This window comes from Haplochromis burtoni, unplaced genomic scaffold (assembly GCF_018398535.1).
Source record: "Haplochromis burtoni strain Fernald_Lab_line unplaced genomic scaffold, NCSU_Asbu1 Contig_122, whole genome shotgun sequence".
Lineage (NCBI taxonomy): Eukaryota > Metazoa > Chordata > Actinopteri > Cichliformes > Cichlidae > Haplochromis > Haplochromis burtoni.
Genome location: NW_024582483.1, coordinates 1,664,593 through 1,692,211, shown reverse-complemented (window position 1 = coordinate 1,692,211; position 27,619 = coordinate 1,664,593). Strand labels below are relative to the sequence as shown.

Below are 27,619 nucleotides of genomic sequence, written 5' to 3'. Positions count from 1 at the left end.
CCATAGTCGTGTTTCAGCCCTGACAGTTTCCTTTCATTGTTCTGTGTTTGTGAAGGGACCTCTCGAAGGAGCAAGTTGTTTGGAACCTTCCCAGGAAACTACGTGAAGCAGCTATAATGATTCCAAACTCCCGCTGACCCCGCCCCTTTCTATGACCCGTTCATCGCCCTCCTCAGCACAGCACCCGCAGGACATCAACAAAGACCTGCAGCACACGTTTGTGTTTGCGTGTATGTGTGTGGCTTGTCAGCTTCACACAGACAAAATACTTAGCTCTAACTAGCCATCTTTAATGGAAGACTTCTATAAAGTAATAACGCATTTTTTTAAACTTATCTTTTTACCCTTATTTTTCTATTATGGAGAACCGAAGATTTGTGCTGCACCCAGTGACCTTTGACTTTTGACAATAACGGAAGTATATCTGCAGTGATGCTTTCCTTTCTGTTTCAGTTGTTTAAGGACATTAAGATCACCAAGAATACCTTTTTTTTTTTCTCCAGTAACTCAAAATTTAAATCACTTATAGTTAACTTCAGTGTTTATTTACAGATGTCTCCACAAAGATTTAGTGCAGAGAGTGTTAAAGGAAAGCAGTATTGTGTCAGAGGCCAGATGTGTTTTGGCAAATTAGGAGCCAACGTGTTGCATCATCATGCCAGGTAAAAGGATGGTTCAGCAAATGTTTTTTTGTTTTACTTTGGGGGATATTATTTAATAAAATGAACAATAAGTTTAAATACTGCAGACGTGAAGAAAAACACTATCACAGACTTAGCTCCAGATTAGTAAACACGTTGTTGCTGTTCAGTTATTTTCACGTTAGAATTGAAGCACTTTTACTGAACTTGATCACAAACAATCTCTTTGGTTTCTTTTTTTAACCTCACTTCAGATTTTACACAGCAGAGGTCATTTTGACTGCGCCTGGCTTCGGGGGAGAGGAGTGTGTTGAAAGTGTATGCAGAAAGGTTACTGACCTTTTTTAGGTATTATATTTATTAGAAGACGAAGGCTGGTCTCACTGTGTTATACGATGATTTTTAGAAAGAACGGAGCACCACATTGTTTTTTTGGGATTTTTTTAAAGCATATTTTAACAGTACCTAACTTACATTTGAATGATTGTTATTTTATGGTCATCATTATTCAAAGTCCAGGTTCTGAGTGATTACAGAAAAACAAAAACACAATGGTTAATGGGCTAAAAAGAACTTACTGTTGTTTTATGATGAATTTATTTAAGTCAGATACAGGACGGGAATTTTGAAAACCTTTGGAAATCACAGAACTGCTGTTGGATCTTTTATAGCTGTTGTCAGAGTGAGTGGGTAGTGTGTCATTACTCATGTGTGTACTGTTGTGAAATGATTGGCAATTTCCATCTTAGCGTGTCGTTCTCAGTAACTGATCTCTGTTTTGTTTTCTTCACAAAGAATGGACACTGACAACAAAACGATGTAAAAGCACCTTAAAATATTTTATCATTCACTGTCCTTCACGTCACTCTCTGTCATTCACCATTTCAGCCGGCGTGAGTTCACTGTGTGCGAGTGTGAGCGTGTCGTGTTTTTGTAAGCCTTTTTTGTTTTTGTATGCGAGCTGTAAAATGGCCAACATCCACTTGCTTTATAAAGTCGGCTTTTTCTCATCCACCATCACGTTTGGTTTCCTCTTTCTTTCCATTTCGCATCATCAGTGGTGCTAACCCGCATTCTTCTGAGAACGTCTCGTGTAGCCGGGCTCGTAGGATTTTCTTTGCTCCAGTTCGTCGTTTTTACGTTGGTGGGGTATTTAAAGTGAATTTACTGTAGGTAGACCGAGTAGAGTTGGTGATCGCTGCCTTAAATCCAGCTCACTAATTTAATAGCCATGTATATGTAAACCTGTGATGCAAAAACAAAAAGAATAATTTATGCATATGTAGTTTAGAAAGTGTATGAAAGTGTGCAGAGAACATACAAAGTGTTCAGTGTTTAAACGTTAGGCCCTCTGTCTGCCTTTGATACGAGCGTAAGAACAAATTCGAAGCAAGGAGATGAATTTGATTGCTGATATGTTTATACGTGTATGAAAGTGTAAATCTTATGTTATTCATGTTATTATTGAACTCAATGCACACTCTTGGACCTGAGTATTTCTTGTAGGACTTGTTGGATGATTTTAAGGGGCTGTATTGCTAATAAAATCCAGCTGGTAGATCAAATATTCCAACATTTTTTTTTCTTTCAGCTCAACAGAAAAAGATTATGTCATCCACCTGAAATGAAAATCTCAGGTGCCATAGGCAGAAATCTAGAAATCCCTGGCATAAATCCTCTCCTACCAGAAGGTCACAGGACACACGCGTGAATTAATATTCACTTTTGACGTCAAGCAGAATTTAAAAACTGCAAAGCGGTTTGCATCGGTATTGGACTGAACAGAGTGAAAAGTTCTGGGTATACAACCTACACAGATGTTCTTAGGTGCTCACATTAAGCATAGGTTGAAAGCTGATTGATAGAAATGTGGGCTGGAATACGAAAGCGAGTGACGTCAGAATTCAGCATGAAGGGTTTTTCCCCCTTCATTAAAACGTAAAACATCAAAAGAGCAGCACGAAAAGCAAAGGAAGCACCTGCAGAGAACAACCGTTTAAACCATTTTTAACACTTGGTTTCACTTCACTACTAAGAAGGTCTTTGTCTATTATTACTTCAGCCCTATTCTCAGTAGACACTAAGCTAAAGGACCAACAGACCGATTGTTATGGACACTGCCCCCTGGTGACAGTAAACTGCTACAACGTATACACGACTACTGGAAACTACCAATGTATAACCGGTGAAAAGCCCTGTGGTTGGAGAAATCTTGTGTCGGATGCTTTTTCTTTTGTTATTTTAAACCAGAAAACAGAGCCCAGAGTAGCTGGAGGCGGGTCGCTCCCTCTCAGACTTGAATTATGTTATTGTTGCCTGCCCTAGCTTTAAAGGTAGGACATATAATTTAGATGGACACGAGTACCTACTAATTAGTGCTAGCTGACTAAAAACACAAATTTTGTAGACTGGAACTCAAAGCAGGGCACGTAATTCCATTCCCTGCAACCAGGCAAGTGTTTGTGGTGTCAGTGCCACAAAAAGAATTCAAACATCCATTTCAGTCCAGTTGACTTCAGGTCAGTGTTGGTCAAGTTACTTGAAAAAAGTAATCAGTAACTAATTACTGATTACTTCTCCAAAAAAGTAATCCCGTTACTTTACTGATTACTAATTTTCAAAAGTAATTAATTACTTAGTTACTTTTTAAAAACACGATTTACAACCTGAAGAGGTGATAAAGCGATAGATCTTTCAGCCCAATTCTACTTTTTCTACATAATCCATCATACAAAATGTAATCAAATGGAAAAGTCTCTTTTTAAAACTTGTTTTATTAGTTTTAGTCTTTTAACTTTATGCATCAAGCAAAAATGTAATTATATGCAACATTCTCTGACTGGAAGAAATTAGTTTAACATTTAAACCTATTTTCTGCACATTCCAGCACATAAAATAAAATATTTTTTGTGTTTACACTCACTCTTTCAAATAGATGCAAGTAAAACACAGCAGGAAATAAATAAAGTCAAAGACTCAGCGGTCCTGTTGCTCTATTTTCACCTGTAAAGCAGCACTGCGGTAGGCGGAGGTTTACCCTGGTGCAGGTGTGCCGCGGTCAGTTGAAGAATCCGCGAGTTTCTCTGTGAGTTTCCCATTACGTCGCGCACTCGGTGCTTGCTTGGAAGTTTAGGGGTTTTTTTCGCTGTAAAAAGAAGTTTTCTTCCCACGCACGATGGACGCCAATGTTTTTGTCACTTTTTATGGAATCAAACTGAAAGTAAGGTCAGTACTTCCACGCTTTAAACGCTGGCTCATACTCTCTCCCGCAATAGATATGTGATCCATTGTTGATCTGCACACAGCTGTTGTCACTAAAGGCGCACTCGCGTCCGTCACTGTCGTGAGACATTCTCGCAAAAAATCACGGTTTTAGTAACGCAGCGTTCCTACGGGAAAGTAACTGTAATCTAATTACCGTTTTTGCAATAGTAATCCCTTACTTTACTCGTTACTTGAAAAAAGTAATCAGATTACAGTAACGCGTTACTGCCCATCTCTGCTTCAGGTGACGTAAAATCACTGAACTGAATCCCCAACCCCAGAGGCAATCTTTTAATACAGGAGTTGACAGAGATTGACTCTCTTTTGGGGCCAGTAGAGGAAACCAATCTGCAGTAAAAGGCGGTCGTGTGCCAATAAGAAGGCAGCTGCATGTTCAAGTAAACCATCTCAGTATTTTGGCTCTCAGCTACAAGGACATTTCTTTCTTCTTACAAACAAAACTTTTGCAAAAGGTCACAAATTCTTTGCGAAGAAGCAAAGAAACAGCAGTTGGTGTCTGTGAGTGTGGAAGGTCCGCTTCAGTCCAAGCGATGTAAATTTCACCATCAGGAGGGGAACGTGTGCCCTGCAGTTTGTCACGACACTCTGGCTACAATCCACCATATGCACGGATCCTCTAGGCAGACTTGAAAACAAGAATAAATAAAGGATAAATAAGGAGAGCTCTTTCAGTGGGTCTGCAAACAAGCAGAGTCCTGGTTTCAGTCACGTTCAACAGCGCTATTGGTGGATTTTGAAGCTTCATCACACATTGAACCAGTAGAGCAGTCCTGATCTATGTTGCATTAAACTTGCATGACATATATAACTGTTCCATTCCTCAGGTAAAGCAAGGTAAACATAAAGTTCATATAATGCCTACCGGTATATGCTTATGTACTTGAACGCTACACATGTGCTAAATATGGTTTTGGTGTTACAGAGAATGGATGCCTAGATCTGTACTCTTACTGTTACGGCCTGTTAATTCTGTCCAGAGAGAAAGAAATGTGGAAACACAAGTGATTCCATGTCATGGCAACCACAGAAACAAACCATGAATCTGATCCACGCTGAAATACTGCAAGTGGGAAAGGGTTTTCAAGGCCGAAGGCGGAGTTTGTGGTGTGGATTCATAATGGCACATTTACATGATGAAGCCGCTCCCTGCTCAGGCTAAATGGCTATCACTGTTGACACAGATTAGCATGCCTTACTCACAGGCATGGACCATTTGATGTTTTTATTTATTTTTTATTTTAACTTATTAATAGTACTACACAGATATGAAAGGGGAGCAAAGAAAATTCTGTATTGGCTGAAAAATAAATTCCTGAGATCACAAAGAGCGAATTCAGATTTTGGCCTAGAAGAAGTCTTTAAAGACATGAAAAATGGCTCAGTTTAATAGAGTAGACAAAGCCCGGTTTCTGCTGTAAACACAATAAAAAAAATTAAAAAAAAACTTCAAGTCAGAGCTGGATTGTTATCAAGCTTGGCTAGGAGTGAGAGTCCTGGGTCCCTTCCAAATCAATAGTGACTGGAATGTGCCTGTGAGACCTCCAAGGCCTCAGAGAGAAGCTTTGCCTTCAGACCAAATAAGGGCAGGAGCAGCAAGACCCATCAACCAGAGCAAGAGGAGGCCAGCCAGACCTCGAGCTGCCCGGGGATGAGAAGCATTAGTGGGGGCTGGCTTCTGACAGAAGCTGGTTTACATCTTCAGTCTGTGTGTGGACACGAGTTCATTTAGGTAAGCAGTGACTGAGCCAGAAGTGGTTATGAGTAAAACAAGCAATGCTTTGGTTTTACCTCATCATCATGACAAACACTGGCTTCTATTCGGAGAGGAGGAATAGTACTGTAAAAGAAGCAACGAGACACGCTCAAACAGAATTAGACAGACTTGAGAGTCAGTTCCCAAAATCTGACCAATTACCTCACTCACGGGGCGGGAGCTGTCCATCCTCCTCCCCCTGACCCCCTCACTTGGTTCAAAATCTCCATCACTTTGATATTCCACTGCTCTTTAACTGTGATCCCCACAGTGTGCAGTTTACTGTCTGTGCTGCTGTCAAAACAGCAGGGAGACTTTAAAGGGTCATGCCACTTAACGTGGTGCTGGATGGGCCGGCCCCCTGGGGCTTTCGTCTGACAGGAGGAAAGGACTTCAACCAGCCCCTGACCATCTCCAGGGTGAGTGAGTGAGTGGCATAATGTCTGCATTATAAGAACAGAAGCAAAGTGATATCAGTTTGCCAGTTTTTTAAGTAGTTCTTTAAATCATTTTTTTTCTTTTCCCAGTGCATTTTTCAAATAGCTTGAGGGTAAACATTGTGCTTCCAGACGATTCATTCTAGAAACATTCTGGTGTGGTATGAAGCTTGCACCTGTGCCGCAGTAAATGCAAGAGGCTTAGATACAAATAGCAGCTTGCATTGTTATCCAACATATGTGCACACACGCACACGAATACACACACAAACACGGATGTCTCATTGAGTAAATTTTGAAGCATGGAAAATATTTCCAAAATCATACTCTAATCCCGCTGCCTGTGTGAATAATCACCAACTTAAAGCCAATGATCTAAACAAATGTTTGGACAAACCTGTGTGAACCTCCTCACGTTACAGGACGAACAGACAGTGCCGACGCTGGAGTGATGAGCGCAGCATTATGAAATGTCTGTTAGAACAGTGCAGCTGTTGAGAAGAAAGTACACCAACTTTGGATCAGCTTACAGCATCAGGCAGCTCGTCATCCTCAACAGCACAGAGCGAGATAAAAGATGAGAGAAGAAACAAAAATAACTCGCAAATACAAAAAAAAAAATTCCAACTAGATTAAGTCATTTGGACATGTGAATGACTGACTGTAGGTGGACTTGGAAGATAAGAAAATGGAGAAACTCTTATCTGTATGGGGTCATCGGTGATGAAAACGATAATTTCCTGGAAGAAATTAGGTATTTCCTGTTGACACGAAGTACTAACAAGGGAATCCTCACAGATACCAATAATGATGTTGTAAATTTAGCACAAATTAAATGGGACAGTTCACATTCTCTGTTTCTGAAAATATGTTAAATATGTTCATGTATTTTGTAGGCCAAAGCTGGATAAGAAGATAAATACTGTAGATAAGTGACTGGGTGTTGTTGTTAGTTTAGTACAAATATGATAACAGATAGTCTTTCATATCTCAAACCTCACTGACTCTTTATGTTGCTGTCCTTAAGTCACCAGGCTCTAGTCTAATTGTATAAATTTTATATTATTGTTTTTGTGGTTTGCGTCTGTGAGAGTGCAAATAGCATTCTAATAAGTAAGTTTTGGGAGTGCAGGTAAACTTAGAGAGTCCAACTATCTGTTTCTCTTCAGAACGCTAAGCTAGGCTATGCTAACCAGTGGCTCCTATTGTCTCATTTTTAAAGGAAAATTCAGGTAATTTTCAAACCTATTTATATCTTCTAATTTGGGGGACCTAAATGTTTTTTGAATTAAATAATTTTTGACCAAAATGTTTGTACTTTCTAAAATAGAGCAAGAAACCAACGACCGTCAAGCACGCTAATCCCACTTAGCAAAGATCTGTGTGAATGTAAAAGCTTGTTTTTGCCACCAGCAAACTTAGACTGTTATTCTGAAGCGCCAGTCAAAGCTATCATAAAATGTTTTTTCATTCATTTATGGAATTATATCTACAACTTCAGAAAAGTGGTGTAGCACCTAGCTTACTAATGCTTGGGCAGGAAACCTCGCTGCCACTCTTTCACACACTACCAAAATTTTTAACAGTACCGAGTAGTTCAATAAACTTCAATAAAACCCTCCAACATCTAAAACAGAAGCCATTAGATGTAGATGGTAGAAGTTGCTTTCCAGTATGTAATTTATATTTTAAAAAGGATTATATTAACTATTTTATTTTTTTAGAGCCAGCTAACTTTTGCTGCCAAAACCTAACCTAATCATACAGTCAAAAGCAAAGTCTCAAAACAGATGTCCTAAACGGGATGTGAACTTATTCCTTATGGGTGAAAAATCTGTCATTTTTGTTGTAGTCTCTGTAAAATGGTGACTTCCTGTCAGCTTTTAGCGTAACTTCAGATGTTTTCAGTTCCATTCTCACAGGCATATAAAATAAAGTGTCCAGCCATGCTCAGCTCAATGAATTTGATCATAATACGGTGACTACTTTAAAGTCTTCAACTTTAAGCATTATTCCAAAGTGGAAGCATTTAGGAAACACAGCAATGCCAGCCACGTAAGTTGCTGAGCGGGGATGAACGTGGTGCTTAGGAGATGCTCTGCGAACTGCACAACTGCAGACGTTCATGTGGGTGTAACGTGTAGGTGATCCAATATTTTTTGAGCATAGCCTGTGAGTAAGAAAACCAGTCTCTGTTACTTTGATGAGGATTATTTCTAAATGAGATTACATCGTCCCTTGTAGTTGGAAGTTTTAGCGTTTTTGTTCCATATTGGTCAAAATCAAAACTTTTTTTTTTTAGCTTTTTAATAATTCAGACTCCACAAACCTAATAAACAAAACACATAAGAATTTCAAAGGATGCACACAGTTAACAGGCATTTATATTGGCTACTGCTCCAAATAACTGTTTTGTTCACTGCAAAATACAAAAGTTAGGATTTTGACGATGAGCACTGCTTTCTCCATCTGTGTTACAACTTGCCTGTGGCCTGAATCCCCAGAGTCAGCCAGAGATGGAGATCAGTAATCCTGTTATGTATGATGGGGTTATGTGAATCTATATTTAGAGAGGGACCTCAGGAAATACTGACCAAAAGCAATTTTAGCTCACAAACCACCAGCTCTTTCCAGTAAACTCACACCTGTTGTGTTAGTGGACACTCAGAGGCCTGTATGAGCACAGTGATGAAAGAAGGCTGAGATTGAAGAGAGAGGGGAAGCGGAAACGATATGAGATCAGTAATATGAGAAGCTGTATCCTCAAATGCATTTGTATCAGAGACAACTGTTAAAAAAACCAAACCCCAAAACAAACTATGATTTAAAAAAAATGGCTACAGGGCAGATTAAAAAGCTGCTACTTCAGTGAACCCACAAGATTTATTTGAGAGCACAAGTGATTCGACTCGCTCCGTTCAATGCCATTTTTGGTTAGGAACATCCTCCCCTTCATGAGCCGTTGGTGTTCCCAGCTGGTGAAAGTAAACACAAGTGATAATCATCTTTTTCTTCAGCACACAGGGGCCGTAAAGTGGGCGCCGCTCTAGATTTACCCATGAAGATCTGCATCTCTGTGTGATGTCTCCATGAGGGGTGTAAAGCACATGGATTCAATTGCCTAACATGCGTTACGTGTCTCTGCAGGATCTCTGTGAGAGAACTACTCCCATGATGTCATTACTTTGGCTTAATTTTTAAGACTACAACTGTATATGCTTATCAGAGTCCAGCGGTCCAAACAGGCAGAAAAAAAAAAAAGAAGATTGCAGCTGACAAGAAGGCTGAGGTACTCCTTCACAACGAGCTTCAACCTGCCACATTCCCAGTCTTGCTACTTGCATCCCCTATTTTATCCCGGATTCTTAAGAAAATAGTTTTAGAGCAAGCAAGGGAGGTAAAAAGAGAAGAGAGAGGCAGGACGGGAGAAAAGCAGAAAGAAAAGGCAGGCAGGTGGTTGTAATTTAAACAAAGACAAACGTTTGACATGACAGCTGAACTCCGAGGAAGCAAAAGAATGTAATTAAAGAAAAAAATAAAAGCATGGCTGTGTACCTACTCGATCCAGACATGAGAGCAGCGAGACAAAGTCTGACAGCGCTCTCAAACAAATGCTCCACTGTAAATTACCGCTCCCTCTTTTGGAAGCATGAGACATCCCCTCACCACTTTTATCCGCTGTTATTTATAGGCAGATGACCTAATTTAAGTTTCACCGTAACATCTCAATGTAGCTCAGTCTGCAATGTCCAGTAATGCAATATGACTGAGCACAGGTCGTGCCCTGTGTGGCGCAAGTGGACATTTTGGGTACTGTTTGATGTGGCCTCGGGAGAGGTGAGCTGTGACCCTGGTGGCTTTCTGGCAGTTCTTGCTCTTTTTTCCAGTCACTTCCTGACCATCAGAATACATATTACCATCTGGACGCTGTCACTCGGTGTTTACTTTGGCTCCATGACAGGAGAGTTTACACACATGCATACCAACCAGAGCAACGTCTCTCTGTTAGCAGCTACTGTGGAGAGTGCACGAGCTGCTGAATTTATAGATTTAGCTCATCAATGGTCTGAATTGTGTTTTGAATTTGTGTGTGTGTGTGGGGGGGGAGGTTATAAAGCTTTGATCCAAGCAGGGGAACAGAAACAAGGGGCCCAGCCCCTGAGTACTGTATTAAAAGATGACGTGCCAGTGATGGAGAACAGACTTTTCACAGCACTGCAACATCTGGACGTACTGGATTGTATAAAGGCAATGTACAGAGGGAATCCAAGTCAAGGGCAGAGTTTCTGTTTAATAAAGCTAAAGCTTAAATCCATGTAAGAATCTTGACCATACCGTAGAAATGAGATCACCGGAATATGTTGGGGTTTAGTTTTATTTTTTTACTCAAGTCTTTGTGTGTAAGCATGTATAAGTTTAAGCATATTATGTATTTGCTCGTTCGTGTAAGGTGTTGTTGAAAAGAACTGCATTTGGACTCTATTGAAGCTGGATTTAAATGCTCAAACATGCCAAGTTTTCTGTTTTTGAGAAAAGAAAACTTTGTTATGATTGTTAGCAAACTATGATACAACAAACAGGAAATAGTTTTAATACAGACGTAAATATCGTGCTCATTTTCCACTCCCTCTATTGATAATGATACTAATTCAGGCTGCTTCAACCTTTTCCGCTGCATAACTTGGTCTTCTGGTCCCAAACTTTTCCCATGACCCCACCAGCTACAGCCGTACATCCCTGAATTCGTCGAGGGCATGTTTTTGTTTGTCACTGAAACTGAGAGGAATAAACTGATATGAAAATTTAGTTAAATCGTAGGACGAAAAGCAAATGAAGACAGCTGCTGCTGAAATTAAAAGTTGGACGTTGGACAAACTATTTAGGAATTAGCTAATGAATGGTGTGTCTTAGTAAAGTGTGTAACTCCCATAATTTTCAGAAATAGTTGCTTGGTGAAAAACTTGTTGTGTTTCTTAAAGATCCCCCATTCAGTGTTCCCAGGGAACACTGTCTAGGAACTGAAACAGGCCATAGAATATGCTTGTTAAAGTATCCTTTGTCCTACATGGAGCTGTTTGCATTATTACTGACCGCCACAGTAAAATGAAAGCACACCCAGTTTAAAATTTATCTGGACTTACAATTGGATAAATACACCCTCAGATGAACTGTGTCTGTGAAGTACACCTGTATTGCTTAAGAGGATAAGTAGCAGCCATGAGCTACTGATCAAATTCACCAGATTAACTGATCATCAGCAAATTTTGGGAGTTTGCTTGCCTGGAGCATTCAGGTGCCAATCAATCCGGAGAGGGTTATAAGGCAATTTCTAAAGTCCATCATTCTACAGGGAAACGTTATTTACAAGTCAAAAACATTTAAGGCAGCTGCTAATCCTCACAGGAGTAATCTTACCCCAAGGTTGGGCCATGCATCTTCAGAGAAACACTAAAATTACCAACAACTACATCCTAGACTCTACAGGCCTTAGTTGGGACAGCAAATATTGAAGTTCATGGCAGTACGTATAGAAAAGTCCTGTATGGCTTATTTGGAAGAGTTACTAGGAGAAAGCCTCTTATCTCTACAAAGGCTAAGTGCTACTTTCAGTAAAAACCAAACACAGCATAGCAGCACAAACACTTTGTACCAACAGTCAAGCACGGTGGTGGAAGGGTGAGGATTTGGGCTAACCTTCAGTGAACTGAATGGGTTCTCTCCGTGTACTCTGACTTCTCGCCACAGTCCAGAGACAAGCAGTCAGTAGGGTTAGGTTAATTGGTGATCTGTCACTGTGTGAACCCTGTGGCAAATTGCCGACCTTTCCATGGAGTACCCTGCCTCTCACCCTATGCCAGCTGGAATAGGCTCCAGCAACCCCACGACCCTGATAAGGACAAGCTGAAGAGAATGGATGGATATTTGTTTTTCTTTTTTTTTTTTTTGTTATCCACTTGTCTATGATACTCGCCTTGTTTGTTGACTCCCATCCAGATCACTCCTGGCAGTAAGGCATCTGCTGCCAACCTGTGCCCTGGTGATGTCATCCTGGCTATTGAGGGAGTCCCAGCAACAAACATGCTGCATTGTGAAGCTCAGAACAAGATAAAGGAATCCACTCATCAGCTCTGTCTCACCATTGAAAGGTTAGCGGGAGTATACACATGCTCACAAACCTTTTTTTTGGATCATTCAGCTTTTGATTCAAGTTAAATTTGAAGTTGGATTTTTTGGTGTTAGCTATTTCACAGGTGTTCGCTTTACTATAAAGGTATAAATCCATGACTAATGTATCCACATTCTGTAATACACATTGTTACTGCAATTATTTTGTGTGTTGACCCCTTAATTTTAATAATAATATCCACTGCTACTACAAAAAAAAGCTGTGGGAAAAAATGTGGAAGAAATATGTAGCCTGTGGTACTTAAGGAAAGACATAAATCTAAGGTCAGTTTAGATGTTTTATGTGCCAGGATTAGGCTCACATGTGCGCACAAGCTTCAAAAACAGGCATTTAACAGTCAGTTCATCGTGGTGAACTTCTGACCAGGATCTGCCTTTAAATTCCAGAAACGAATCAAGACTGTGGACTCCACGTGCCATGGAGGACGGGAGAGCTCACCCATTTAAAATAAACCTGGAAGCAGAGCAGCAGGTCTGTGAGACTGTATGTTTAGTAGCTATGATGCCTTAAATCTTTGTATCTTGTTACTGCTTCAGTAGTGTCCTTGCTTCCTTCTTCTCCTACCAGGAATATAAACCAATTGGCACAGCTCACAATAGAAGAGCTCAGCCATTTGTGGCAGCAGCGAACATTGATGACAAGCGCCAGGTAGTCAGCACATCCTACAACACGCCTATAGGCCTCTACTCCAGTGGCAACATCCAGGATGCTATGGAGGGCCAGATCCGAGGCTTGGTCCAGCACAAGCCTGAGAGGTGATCAGTGCAAATAATCATTAGTTTGTCTAAAAGCACCACATTACACAAACTAAGTGCTAAAAACCTGTTGCTTAGAAATACTTTTCCATCAGTCATTGTGTTGGTATGTTTAGAAATATAAAGGTGCGTAAGTGTAAAGCCTAATGGTTCACACACACAGAAAAATGTTAGCACGACAGCATGCCACACTGTGCCACCAACACATTACATCAACAGGAAACTTATGCAATGAAGCTCCCAGCGCACAGTTTCAGTGCTTGATGTTAATGTACAAGGAGATTTGGAGGTCTGCAGCTATTGAGTGAGCAGAGCATTGGTGACTTTTATGCACTACCTCAGCACTTGGCAACCCTGCTCTGTAACTTTGGGGTCTGCCACTTTGCAGTTAGGGTTACTAAATGCTCCCACTTTGCAATGATATCACTTACACTTAATTTTGGAAGAAATTCCATGTACTAAATTGTTGCAAGTGCATAGCTGGCATCTTATTACACTACTATGCTTGAATTCAGCGAGCTCTTTAGTACAACTGATTCTTTATTGGTGCTTTATTTTATACACCTGTGGTTGAAAGCACCTGAATCCAAAGCCTAACAGGTGCACAATACTTTCACAATACTTTTGTACACATTATGTACTCCACTTAACCAACTAATGTAAAGCTGTTCTGCGTCACTTGCCCTGTGTGTCTACTTTGCCACAGCAAACATAAGTGGAAATTCTTACATGAGCTTAAATGAAATGAGTACACATACTGATTCTCTGGAGTAGTTTTTGCCTTGTGGCTTTTAGTCTCACTTTACAAAGGCCTTCTTCCTCTGTGAAGGACATCATTGCATCGTTGTAATTATACACAGCAAATAGCTGTTTACTCTTCTATTAAGTATGTGGGAAGCTTTTAAGATTGTGCACGGCGTTTATGGTTGAAAATAACTGAGCTGACCTAAGAATATTTAACCAAATAACTGATTAACTAATTACTTTCCTCTGGAGCCTCTCTTATGGCAACTCTCTTTATTTGAGTGATAAGGAATGAATAATAACCACTGTAGATCCTACAGAGCTACTATTGCACCAATTGTTTTTGCCCGTTTTACATAACTCACCTCCAGAATCACCCGTCCAGTGAGTCACACAGATGTGCTACAGCATGTTAGCCTTCAGCCTTCCCATGCAGTCATATGGATTCCATTAGCTTGTTTGATGTACGGTGTCTTAGGGAATATAGGAAAGAATCTCTTTGTGGCTCAACCACAACTTCTGAATAGGTCACATCCGACCAAAGCCACTCACTCATGCATTACTTCTGCACTGATTTAGACGAGCACTGCAGCACATTATCAGTACACTGGAAGGGATCATTGTTTATTAAACCATAATTATGGTTAAATTACAGCTCAAATTGTACGTTAATCAAATCCGTGTGATTATTTTTGTCTCGCATCCATTTTCTCCTTGTAAGGCTGACCCATCATGCTGCGTGATCGTCACCTGGTTACGCACATTTGTTGCACACACTAGACACCAAGTTTAAAGCGTGATGGGTGAAACTTTCATTGGTTTTTTTTTTGTCAGAATTATAAGAAAACTCCTGTATTGCAGTTAGTAGAATTTGATGGGGTTTTTCTGTGTGTGTCTCGATGCACTGCTCAGTCCCAGAGCTCTAACCAGCATTGAGGATTCTGACGTTTACCGGATGTTACAGAAAGACCAGGAGGATCCCCAGGAGCCTCGGCAGTCTGGCTCCTTCAAAGCCCTCCAGGAATTTATTGACAGTGATGGTGAGCTCTCTCCTAAATTATGCATCTCTTCCTCAAAAAATCAATTCATAAATCATTCATAATTCTTCCCACTTTTTCAGTCTTCACCTGGTTGTAGTGACACTGACAGGCAGTAGTTTTGTCATCAAACACTTTTCAGTTCACGAGATGCTGTTTTTTCACATAAAGTTGCCGTTTTAAACCTTTTTTTTTTTCAGCTTTCCCCCTGTAAGAAGAATAAAGAACAAATTTGAAGGTTTCATATCTTTTTCAACCCTGGTTGGAAGAAGGGCTCAGGGATTGATCTAAAAACCCTTTGGCTTAAAGTCATAGCTGAAATTACATGTTGATGACTTACCTGTGGCATTAATACATTTTCAATAAATTACACTGTGATTTACTTGGACAAAAAGGACTGAAAGTAAGTAGATCATTTATGCAATACTGTGACAGTGTCTCATATCACACCCTATTAAAGCTCCACAGTGTGTGTCATTCTCCTTATTTTTGGAGTATTATTAATACAAAAGCACTTTTCCACGTGTTTCCTTTGTTAGCAGAATACGTATAATATGCTGAAAAACAAAAAACAGAAACCCAAAATGAATGATCATTCATGCCGCTTTGTCCCTGTCTCGTGGTTTTTCTTTTCATGTATGTGTTATGATCACGCAGGGTTTTTGTGTTGAGTGGTTTCTTTCTAATGTGATCAGGCACTCGCCCCATTGTGACCAGGACAGTAAAAGCGCCCACAACCAAACCAACTACGCCCACAGGAAACCTGCAGAAACTGCCTGTCTGTGACAAGTGTGGGAATGGGATTGTGTGAGTAAAAATAGAACGACTCATCTGCGATTTACATTAAGACCATCTATGCAGAAACAGCACAGTTCAGCGCAGTACACCCAGAGGCTCTAGCATCGTTTGAAGATCGCAGAAACTGCATAAATTATATGCGCTCACCTGCTACCTCATTAGGTACACCTGTTCACCTCATTGTTAATGCAAAAATCTAATCAGCCTAATAATGCACTGAGTGGCAGTAACACAGTGCTGAAGTGAAAACTGAGCATCAGAATGGGGACGAAAGGAAAGTTAAGTGACTCTGAATGAGGCATGGTTGTTGGTGCCAAACAGGCTGGTCTCAGTAGTTCAGAAACTGCTGACATACTGGGATTTTTCCCCTCACAACCACCTCTAGGGATTACAGAGAATGGTCTAAAAAAGAGAAAATATCGAGCGAGCGGCAGTTCTCTCTGTGAAAATTCCTCGTTGACGTCAAAGGTCAAAGAAGAACGGCCAGACTGCTTTAAGCTAATACAAAGGCAACAGTAACTCAGTGCAACCAAGTTATGCAGAATAGCATACGTGACCGTGCAACACGTCGAACCTTGAAGCAGATGGATTGGAGCAGCAGAGGACCACACCGGGTACCACTTCTATTAGCTAAGAACAGCAAACTAAAGCTGCAGTTTACATGGGCTCAGCAAAACTGGACCACAGGAGATTGGAGAAATGATGCCTGGCCCGAGTCTCAATTTCTGCTTCAACATTTGGATGGCAGGATCAGAATATGTTATAAACATGCAATTAATGGATCCATCCTTCCTTGTACAAACAGTTCAGGCTCCTGGTATGGGGGATGTGTTCTTGGCACACTTTCAGCCCACCAGTACTGGCTCAGCGTCATTTAAATCGCACAGCCAAACCATCAAAAACTGGATTCTTGAATGTGTCAGTAAGTTCACTGCACTCATATGGCCTCCACCATCATCAGAGATTGCTAATATAGATGTGCAGCACCTGTCTGATGGACCGAAACCTCTGAGAAATGCTTCCAAAACCTTGTTGAATCTGTACCAAAGAGAATTCAGACAGTTTTGAAGGAAAAAAGGGATCCAATCCTGTACGAGCAAGGTGTACCTAATAAAGTGGCCACTGAATGTCAGCTAGAAACACAAATGTCTTACATTTTGAAACTCAATACATTATCAAAAGCTTCTGGGACTGGGGGAAAGAGAAGTCTGTTAAACCTGTGTGTTTTTAAATGGGCAGCAGAGGGCGACTTTTCTGGTTGCAAAAACACAAGTCACATTGAGGTTGCACTGCAGGAAAACAAGTGTTCCAGTTATTTGGGTTTGTGTCCATCTATTGTCTTTACACTTGGAGCCTGTTTAGAGTACATCTACCAGTGTTTTTAACCTATAAACAGTTAGCACAGCAGTAACTGGGTTCTATGCTTTATCGTGAAGCTGTACCACTTTTTAAGTGCCGTATATTCTGTGCTCCTGACATCAGTTTGTTTTTGATGCTTCAGTGGGACAGTGGTGAAAGCTCGGGACAAATATCGTCACCCTGGTTGCTTTGTGTGCTCTGACTGTGATGTCAACCTGAAACAGAAGGGCTATTTCTTTGTGGAGGGACAGCTGTACTGTGAGATCCACGCTCGTGCCAGAATGAGACCAGCGGAGGGACACGACCTCGTCACAACATTTCCCTCTGTATAGAACCCTGCCTCCCTTATATGAGCACAGACACATAAAATCTAGGAAGCCCTTCTATTCCTTACATACGTGTTCATGTGTTCGTCTGCACTTTGGTGCTGTGTGTAATAATATTTCAGTAAGAATACACTCTTCACTCTTACTGATATGATGTATTTTCTAGGCAATAATGTAAACACCTGGTTGCTTAGAGAGTCCAGCGAAACCACAATCTGTCTTTCCAATAAAGGCCTCTGCTCATAATGTTAAAGGTCTCTGTATGTGTAGCCTTAATAACAACAACAACATGGCTAAATTACGTCCTCAACATGTCTTGAAGTTCTCCAGAGGCCTGGTAATGAAATAAACATTTGATTCAGGTGTGTTGGCCCAGTGTGACATCTAAAACCTGCAGGACACCGGCCCTCGAGGCCTAGAGTTCCCCACCCCTGCTCTAACAGATCCAGCTCTGTTTATGCATAGTTTAAGCAAGAGGTGTCGGACTCCAGGCCTCGAGGGCCGGTGTCCTGCAGGTTTTAGATGTCACACTGGGCCAACACACCTTCAAGACATGTTGAGGAGGTAATTTAGCATTTGAATCAGCTGTGTTGGATCGAGGACACATCTAAAACCTGCAGGACATCAGCCCTCGAGGCCTGGAGTTCGACACCTGTGCTTTAAGCTAACAGATGTTAGCAAATTAAAACGATGAATGTATTTGTTAAAATTCAACATGTACAAACTCATTAAATCTCTGGCATGGTTGTATGCCCGTCATTGGTGTGAAATATCCACCTGCTTCATATTTGAAAGGTGGATATTAAATGTTGGCCGTTTATAAGCTTTATGGCTATAAGCATTTGTTAGCCACGACAACATTAGCTGTTAGCAGTTCACATGCTAAGTCTGGAGTGTTTTGTAAAGCAGTGGATTGGCACGGATGCTACCACAAAAGGGGAATTCAGTGGCTCAGTCTATATGTGAGAAATTTCAAGATCCCTTTCAGACTAGCTAACAAATTTTTATGTTTGTCAAGGATGTATTTTGAAGTAAAAGCAAAGCTAAAATTAGGCAAGATGACCAAATCAAGTGGATCACCAAATACTATGTAGTATGTACCATGTATATAGCCACGAAGATTGTAAAGTCATCAAAGTGATTTCACTTACTGTGGTTCTTTTGGGAATGTGTGTGGTTGCCTTGATTAAAAACAGCAGCCTCATCTCTCTAATCTACAATTTTTGAGGAAAACCTCATCAACACTGGCAGCAACCACCCTGTGAGATCACCTATATGCAATACGACAGCCACTCCTTAGTTCGTTGGCCTCTTTGTATTGTTTGTTGTGCACCATATCGCACAATTCCTCTTGAGTGAATGAGTAGCTAACCTTGTTATGCACCATTTCAAAGAACAATGGAGAGTTACACAACTGAGTCTGCAAAAGAGCAAAACAGGCAGATGAATCTGTCACTGCAGACGCACAAAACCGCATAACTTTATTTTTATCCTCAGTCAACATCCGATTCTAATTTCCAGGATGTCAGATTGAAACTGTGGTAGCACACAATTGGAGTCATAAAATAAAAATACAGCATGTGGTTAAGTGTTATAAAATCCTTGAAATTCTCCATGATCTCAACTATTGCAGTGCTGGATCTAGTCCAGTGTTAAATAAACAATAATACTCAATATTACCAATACTATGATTAACCGTCTTAAAATATTGGAGAGTAACTTTAGTTTATATGACATGAACCTGTTGAGACAGCAGGGGGAGCCATAGCATTATTGTTTGTTCTGTTATGACCATTCTACATGATGTTTTTGAAGTGTTTTGAGGTTAAATTAATTACCTAAGTAGCAATTGTGGTGAATTTTCTCTAGGTCCGAATTTAACATTTAAGATAATTGTGAATTATTAATCAAGAGATTGTACCTAAATTAATTTCTTTAATCTGCACTCATAAAACATCTTGATTAACGGCTGCTAGTCAAACCCTCCAGCACTTTCTAAGCTTTTTAACCTGTCAGTATATTTGACCTACATCTTAATCAGGTGCTGGAAATTAGCCAGAAGTTTCACACATTAACCCGAGCAGGAGGTTAAGTCATTTAAAACATAATTGCTATCAACAACACGTTACTAATCTACAAATCTAGCACGCTGAATATTCAGAAAACTCTTGCAGAAGCTGGACAAAATCACAGTCAAAAGCCATTTACTGTTTAGGTTTATACTCTTTCTCTGAGGAAAGAAAAACTTCTAAGGATACAAACAAACTGTGACACCTAGAGCTGAGCGATTCCAACGAGGAAATGCTCGGGAGGTTTTATAACATTTACTATTACAACATAATCAGTGATGCGCCTAGCTAACAAACCTAGCTTTATCCACTCCGAGGACCAAGTTTTTAAAAAATAAAATAAATAAGGGACCAAAATGCCAGACTTGGTATCTCACACACCAGTTGGAGATGTCACGGTAGGTATGAGCTACTTTTTATATGATATATGAATGGACATTTTCTGTTTCTGTAGCTGCTGCTAACATGTTGGTTGCTTATACAAAATAAATCTGATGTTGGTCACATTACTTAAAAGTTTATTGGAAATGGTTTGTACACAAACTTTCACTTCAGATCAACACATTAACATACATTTTAGACTTCACCTGCACCACTTTACCCTCTGATGCAAATTTCAGTCAACCAGATATAATTTATTTCAGTTGTGCAATTAACGTATAGTAGAAAGAAAATACTGCTTTTCCACTCATTTTCAGTCTAGTACTTGTACCTGATCGTTTTCAGATAAATGTTGTTGTTTGTTACAACACTTAACATTGACCTACGAATGATTCAAGCATAAAAAAACGACCAAAGGATGAAAAATTGTTGTTTCTACAAGTAACTGACAGCTTAAAAGAGAACCAAGATTTAAGTTTTACTATGACGCTGTTGCAGAAACACAACATTTGTTTCCATTTCCTTTGTTGAATACATCAAAAATGTCAAAGATAATACAGTTTGACAGACATGAAATAACCATGTTGTACCAACACACTGATTCCCAAAGAACTATTAGCCAAAACCTATCCCAACATGATGTGCAGTGTGTCCTTTGAGGAAACTGGACAAGTGTAAGACAAAAGAGGAAGTGGAAAGCTTAAAACTGATCTTTGGCAGATAACCAGTGTCTGAAAGTCATGTCCTTGAGAAATGGGGGGAAACATCCAGCAAAGACCAGACACTGGACCTAAAAGATACATCTGAAACTTTGATCCATCTACTCCTCACTGAAGCTTCATCAGAAGCGCTCTCAGTGGAAGGGTGCATATCAAGAAGCAATTCTTCAGTAAAGGAAGTGAAGGGAAACGGCTGAGGTGTGCCAAATTACACAGGAACTGGACTGAAAATCAGTGGCCTTGTAGTAATTCATCTAAATTGAACATTTTAGCTCAATCTGTCGTCAGTATGTATGGAGGAGGTCAGCAGAAAGGTACAACAGTGAGTATCTACAGCCATTTGTAAAACATGGTGGAGGCTCTGTCATGGTTTGGGGCTGTGTTTCAGCCAGTAGTGTTGGACATCTTGTAAAAAAAATCAGATTTTGATTCACCATGCAGTATGACCTGGAAAGCATGACTTCATTTTTTCGCATGACAATTATCCCAAACACACTGCTAATGCAGCAAAAGCGAAACACACTGTGGGACACGGGGAGTCATGGATTGGTTTCACCAGAGCCCGGACTCAGCAAGCAGTGTGGGGGGATCATTTTGACAGAGAGCAGAACAAAAGGCAGAAACATCCAAAGAAGAGCTTTCAATGTCCTTTAAGAAGCCTGGAGAACTATTCCTGAAGACCACTTAAAGAAACAAGACAAGAAAGCTTCCAGGCTGTCTTGAAGAATAAAGGTGGTCATACCGAACATTTACTTTCAAGCTCATTAAAATTATAAACCTTGTTTTGGCCTTATATGCTGTATTTCCATGTGTGCACATTTCAGTAAATCACTGTACTTATGTCAAATTTTCCTGGAAAACATGAAGAAATCAGCGAGGACTCAAGACTTTTACACTGTGTTGTATATATAATAACAGAAGCCACTCAAACCCAGGGAATCACCAATAACCAATAAAACTTTCTTCTCTACATGTGAACCAACTGATTAATATCCTGCCACACCATCTAATTATTTCACAATGGGAATACAATTAATTGGCAAAATCAATGCTCACAATATCTAACAAAATGTCATTAATTAAATATTAATACATGTTGACAGAAAGTCGTGAGATTGACATGGCAGATGACTTAAGTGCTGTCTTGTATGAAAGCCAAAGGACATGGCGATCAGCAAAAAATAATAAAATCGAATTTGTTTTCAAGCTATTGTTCAATTTATTTGATTAGTATGTACCCTCATCCTGGACAGATGCTTTGTGACAGCAGCACCTGCTCTGCCAAACAGCCAAAGAAACAATTATTGATTTAATGCTGAATACACCATGAATAGCTTACTAAAAATGGAGACCCACAGCCAATATCCCAATCCCTTGGCTCCTCACGTACACGTAAAGTAAATCACTAAGGACGCGGTCAACAGGAAGAACACTTTAAAACCTGAGTGCCGAGATAATCAGTGTAAGAGTGAATAGTGGTGATTACAATGCTCACTGCAAACAAAGACAATTCGGGGAGGGGTGGGAACTATTTTACTTTCCTGTTGAACTCAGAATTAAATTAAAAAACAAAAACATGCAAACATCTGCAACTACAGCTAAGACACCACTGAATATCAAATGATTCTCAAATTTAAAGCAAGGACAGAATAATTAGTGGAATTTACTTCACATGCCATTTCTTAAATTTGTTACATTTACATGTCACGGATTAAAATGTATTTCATATTCATTATCTATCAATAAAATAAGTGTGTACGAAGGTTAATTCACACAGGAAGGCAATAACATCATCATTGTACACAGTTTTATAACTGTGACCACAGATGATCACAGTCAAAATTTCAACGTATTCACGACTCCTGTACTTCAAACCATGCATTCAAATCACGACCATTAACAAGAGCATCAAAGAAATATTTAAAACCCAGTCAGATTAAGTGTTGTTTACGATGCAGATTAGTTAGAAAAGAGCCACTCTATGTCAGAAATAAAGTTTAGGAGTTTAGCATTAACCACACGTAAAAGTTTAAGGAAAAATTAAATAGATGCAAGGATTTAACGGGAATACGATAATTCGGGTAAAAAGCCTGTTCTTGGTTTCACTTGCTTGTCTCAGCTGGGCTCTTCTGCTGAATCGTCTCTAAATGTGTTGATGCTATGAGAAGCACAAGAAAGCACATGATCAACATAATGATAGTATATTTGAACCATCACTGCAAACACTGAGCTCATAATAGCACATTTTCATTTTGCCACAGTTTGTTAACCTTGTAAACCATTACAGCTTTGCTGCTTTCTTGCATGTTGAAAGTGAATGCTTAAACAGAAGCATGGATACGTTAACTTTTCCAACTATATCTTTACAACCCTGGAAGCCTGAGCTGAACTGGCAACTTAAACATGAAATTCACTGGATATTCAATTCTTTCAATTATATCATAATTTGTCTGTTATTTATTATTAAGTATTTATTCTTATTTGCACAATCCAAGTCAAACACTTAGCAACAGCCAGTTTAGTACAGCCTAGCTTCTATTTATTCTTCTTATTTTATTTATTCTACATGCTCCTGTGTAAAAGACTGCTGTCGAACAAAGATTCATGGAACAAAATGAGTATTAAAGAATATCTGCAAGAGCAGATATTCTTTAATACTTTGTAATCTGATGCAGTTGTGCAGAACACTGCTTGTTAAACACCACACATGTTTCTTCCAACACGTTGGTGAAGAATGAAATCTCTTGCAATCATTGAGATAACACTTCTCTCCAGTCTTTGCCAAACATACCTGGAAACACCCACACATGCTTGAAATCAGTTATACAACAGGCAGTCTGAACCTTAGTAGCTCAACTCCCTTGTAAGAACTCTGCAAACTTTGAGATAAAGAGAGTGGGAGGAAGAGGAAGATAAGGGGAATAGGAGGGAGAAGATCAGAACCAAGAACATACCTTGGTCCGGTCCTCTTTTTCAAGCAATGAAAGGCATGCAAGTACATCAATGTGATTTCAGTCCACTCGACAGAAGAGCAGGGTGATATCTTCCGCGTTGCCAAGCCACGGATGGCACAGCTCGTGATGTGGACGATGTGACGTGTGGAGCATAACAAAGGACAGGATCAAACAGTACTTTTTTTGTTTACCTTACATTTTTTCATTATTCCGTATTTATTTTGTTTCAGTGAGTTTCTATATAACCCTATAAGAACAACCAATACAGCTGTTAAACTTTTCTGTTTCTGTGTTCACAAATGTGAGCAGCAGATACAGTTATTGCCCCTCTAAAGGTTTAATTGTTTGAAAAGCAATTGCTAGGTTAGACTGCAAAGTTTCATTTTGACATAGAAGTTTGGTGTTTGTCTTCGAGTCTTGTGTCTTATCAGTGTGTGCATTTTTAACACAACAAGACAAATTCCTTAAAAAAGTGTGGCAGGGACCAAAATAAAGAAAAAAAGTAAAATAAAAATAAATTAATGATTACAAACATCAATTTTTTTTAATTGCTTATGATAAAAATGCTTACTGTTTTAATTATTTATTCATATTGTGAGAAAATAATCTAATTAGCTAATTAATTAATTAAACATCCTTTGCTACATTTCAGTAAAATGTGTCGATAAATACGCCATTAAAGTCTGTGCAGCCTGGCATCAGCGTGAGCAGGAAAATAAATGATTAGGGTGAACAATCAGAAAAACGTGAGATTATGAGAGGTTTTTGCTTTTCAGCTAGATGTAATAATATATTGTTGTTTCATTCTAGTGTCGATGAAGCTTATTCTGATATTTGAGAAGATTTTGTGGCAACTTAAGGGTGGGAGCCGAAACAAGAATTTGAAGGAAAAAATCAGAAAAGCTTAAAATCAATTCATGTTATGCAGATATTGTAAGAGAGCTGTACTGGTGGCGTTGCTGAACAGAAATCAAAATTGAGAAGAAGTTCATTATTGCAGCGGTATTTGTCAGTTATTTTTCTGACTGCAAAAATGTAGATAACACCAGTATATTGCGGATGGCAGATTGGATCCTGCCGTATTTTAAATGATTAAGATTAAAGACGTATACATGTATGTTACGAAGCCGTGAGTACAGTTTCACAGATGTGTTAATGATGCCCCCCTTTGTTGCTCTATTTGATGTTAGAAGTTAGCTATTTTAAAGTTTAAGCCCTTTAAAACATTTAAAAAGTCATTTTAATCATCCATTATTATGTGTGGTCAAAATGCCCAAAATAAGCATAAAATACACACTTCACATTTGAACAACTAATTATCAGTCCATTCCCTTAAATTGTGCAACTTTAGACATTTGTTGATTTACAATCAGTACAAACCCCATCTTCGTCTTTCTGTGTCTCTCTGGCTTTGGAGCATCTTGCGGTCACGCTGGAAAGCGGGAAACACTTAAACACAGACATAAAAGCCATCCTGTAGTTGTTGTTCATCCAGCCGTACAGGATGGGGTTGACGAATGTTGAGCACATCGCTATGATATGGAACACAGTGAAAAGCAGCTTGAAGTCCTTCATGTACGGCACGCTGCTGTCGATGTCAACAGCCAACTGGAAGGCGTGGAAAGGCAACCAGCTGACGGCAAAGACCACCACCATGGTCAGGAGCATCTTGGTGGTCTTCTTCCTTCGCTGATTACGGTCATTTCGATCGTTTCGATGAGCCATGTGATTCTTCAGTTTATTCCAGATGCGAATGTAAGCGACAGAGTTGATTATTAAAGGCAAACAGTACTGAACCAGAAGCATCGATGTACTGTAGATGGCTCCATTCATGCTGCTTCCCGGCCACTTCTCCGCACACACGTGAAGAGTCTCGGCCGGCGACAGATCAAGCATCTCGTACTCCCTGAAAATGGCAAGGGGACTAGCCAACAGGGCACTGACGGCCCACGTGATGACGATAACAACAGCACACATGTCTTTGGACATCTTAGTCTCCATGTGGTAGACAATGTTCCTGTGGCGGTCCAGAGCAATGATATTCAGAGTGATGGTGGACACGTGCACAGCCATGCCTTGAGCACAGGGTAGCATGAAGCACAACACCTGACCAAACATCCATTTGCCATAGAGGGTGTTGACAAGGGTGGAAGGTAAGCACAGCGTGTTTACGAGCAAGTCAGCAACAGCCAAGTTTACGATAAAGAAATTGGTCACGGTCCGCAGATTTTTGAACTTGTAGACGACATATATCACTAAGGAGTTCCCAGTGACTCCAAACAGGATGATTGTGCTGTAAGCAAGGATGAGGATAACTTGAACTGCAACCAGCCTTGTGCTGTCATCCTCCATGAGAAAGTTCTCACCATACACTGTGTACGCGGTTGAGCAGCAGTTAGAAGGTTGAAGCTGATAATCTTCTACTTGAGTCATGTTTAATTGTTCTGCTGTGTTCATGACTAAAAGAACCAGAGTAAATCTGTGGAACAAAAAGTAGATATGGACATTAGTTGTGGCTCATGTAATAGTCTATTAACCATTAGCCAGTAGTTTATATTGCGTGCTCTATTAGTAGTATTAGTATTAAGTCTGCATTAGTCAAAATCACAAGTAAGCTCTGTAAAATGCAAATCTACATGTGAGAAGTCACTGAGGGACAGCCCTCATTTTAATTAATTCATACATTGAATTTTTTTTTTTATGTGGTTTAACTTCCAAAAGTCCACCATTTATGTTAAATATCAGCCAGTTACCAAAAACCTCACAGTTACACCGGAGTTTTGACAGAACACTTGTTGGTGGCACATAGGTTTGCTTTGGGTGATTGCAGATATTGACTCCGAAGGCTTGGCTTCTATCCAAGAGCACAATGCGCTTCTGATGGGGTGGATTTCCTTTTAAGAGGTCTTGGAATACAATGAACGCAGGAACCAGAGCCACATACTGTAACGAGCAGTGCCGCAATTATCTTTCAGTGCGGCAAACACAAATCTGTCACTAACTGAGAATACTAACCCCCTTCTCAGCTGCTGGATTGTGAAAATCTTAAATTAACATTTACATGCACCGCGCTTTTGTGGGGGGCTTGTAAAAACTTGCAAATGCAACAGTTATTAAGTCATGTGGCAATTTGTGATGGCTATTTATCAAGAAAAAACACGTGACAGTTTGAGTATAAATGAGACTCAGATCAAGATCCACTCACCTCAATCTGCAGAGTGAGATTGTTAGATTCCGCTCATTGTTTGTGCCGCTAGTAAAGTTTTGGTGCTTTTCTTCTCGTTCCTGTCATGTCCAGATGAGCAAACCCATTTAAACACCAGCGGGGGGGGGAAGAAAAAGTGTCCTTATTCTGAGAAACAGCAGCAGCAGCAAAGCGCGCAACAGCTTGCCAGTGCGCACTGCGGTCCGTTTGGCGTCGAGGGTTCATTAACTGCTCTGTGAGACTGAGAGATACAGAAAAACGAGGCGGGTTAAGTAACAGAGAAGAAACGAGAACGCGGTCTTTTGGGGGTCTTCATCCTGTGAGAGTACAAAATGTAATAAATGTGCGCCAACAATAGGAAAACCTAAAAGTGCAGATGCGCGTGCTTTATATGGAGCATTTGAACGAAACAATATCAGTTTCAGTTATATCAGCGTCCGTGAGTCTCTGCCGCTTTTTTTCACTGATGCCATCAATCAGCATCCTCTGAAACTTCTTTTTTCCCACAAACTCATCATTAGAGACCTCACTTTTTATATTCTGGTGAATAACAGCGCAGGTTCCAGCTTAAGGTCTAGTTCAGTGAAGCAGGTCCATTTCAAATTGTTAAGCCTGCGGCTTATAATTGCAATCATTTGATTACCGCTGTTATAAACCAAGACACCATGTGGCCATTAGGAACTGAGTTACTGTAGAACTGTCTCCTTGGCAAACGCCTACCAAACTTTGCCCATAGAGCTACAACACAGATGGTGAAATAATGAGGAAAGAAAAACAGGAAACCTGGGCAAGGCTTTCAGGAAGATTGCAGCAGGCTGAGCAGAGTGTAAATGATCTTCTTTAATATGGTAGCAAGAAATGATTCTTCATTTGTCATTGCAGATGCCTCACACTGTGATTTAAGGCTTCAGCTCCTGGTCAAGGAAAAAAAGAACATTTCTGCATTAGTAAGAGGTCCACATAGATGAT

The 27,619-nt window shown here is 40.0% G+C and overlaps 3 protein-coding genes across 18 annotated transcripts in view; 2 read left to right on the top strand and 1 right to left on the bottom strand.

The window, feature by feature from the left end:
• The window catches only part of sorbs2a (sorbin and SH3 domain containing 2a), a 49,255-nt gene extending 47,049 nt beyond the window's left edge, over positions 1-2,206 (top strand). For all 16 annotated transcript variants that reach the window (XM_042223889.1, XM_042223886.1, XM_042223891.1 and 13 more), the window contains one exon: positions 56-2,206. In XM_042223889.1, coding sequence (XP_042079823.1) covers positions 56-117 — 62 coding nt within the window. In that variant the 3' untranslated portion in view covers positions 118-2,206. The remainder of the gene's footprint in view (positions 1-55) is intronic.
• A 1,877-nt stretch (positions 2,207-4,083) lies between these two features.
• On the top strand, positions 4,084-17,575 carry LOC102299896 (PDZ and LIM domain protein 3). The gene is made up of 7 exons (XM_005929235.2): positions 4,084-6,098; positions 12,111-12,262; positions 12,690-12,774; positions 12,871-13,058; positions 14,715-14,842; positions 15,535-15,646; positions 17,139-17,575. Exons 1-7 carry the CDS (start codon positions 6,006-6,008, stop codon positions 17,326-17,328), a joined length of 948 nt encoding a protein of 315 aa, XP_005929297.1. The 5' UTR covers positions 4,084-6,005; the 3' UTR covers positions 17,329-17,575.
• A 6,428-nt stretch (positions 17,576-24,003) lies between these two features.
• Positions 24,004-27,245, bottom strand: npy2r (neuropeptide Y receptor Y2). The gene is made up of 2 exons (XM_005929238.3): positions 26,651-27,245; positions 24,004-25,924 (listed from the first exon to the last, which is right to left on the bottom strand). The coding sequence occupies exon 2, from the start codon at positions 25,900-25,902 to the stop codon at positions 24,793-24,795; it is 1,110 nt and encodes a 369-aa protein (XP_005929300.1). The 5' UTR covers positions 25,903-25,924; positions 26,651-27,245; the 3' UTR covers positions 24,004-24,792.
• Between the last annotated feature and the right edge of the window lie 374 nt (positions 27,246-27,619).

Coding starts and splice junctions, on each gene's coding strand:
- LOC102299896 (XM_005929235.2), top strand. CDS start 6,006: ATGCCACTTAACGTGGTGCTGGATGGGCCGGCCCCCTGGGGCTTTCGT. Junction 12,263..12,689: donor CTCTGTCTCACCATTGAAAG/GTTAGCGGGAGT, acceptor TTTAAATTCCAG/AAACGAATCAAGACTGTGGA. Junction 15,647..17,138: donor AAGTGTGGGAATGGGATTGT/GTGAGTAAAAAT, acceptor TTGATGCTTCAG/TGGGACAGTGGTGAAAGCTC.
- npy2r (XM_005929238.3), bottom strand. CDS start 25,902: ATGAACACAGCAGAACAATTAAACATGACTCAAGTAGAAGATTATCAG.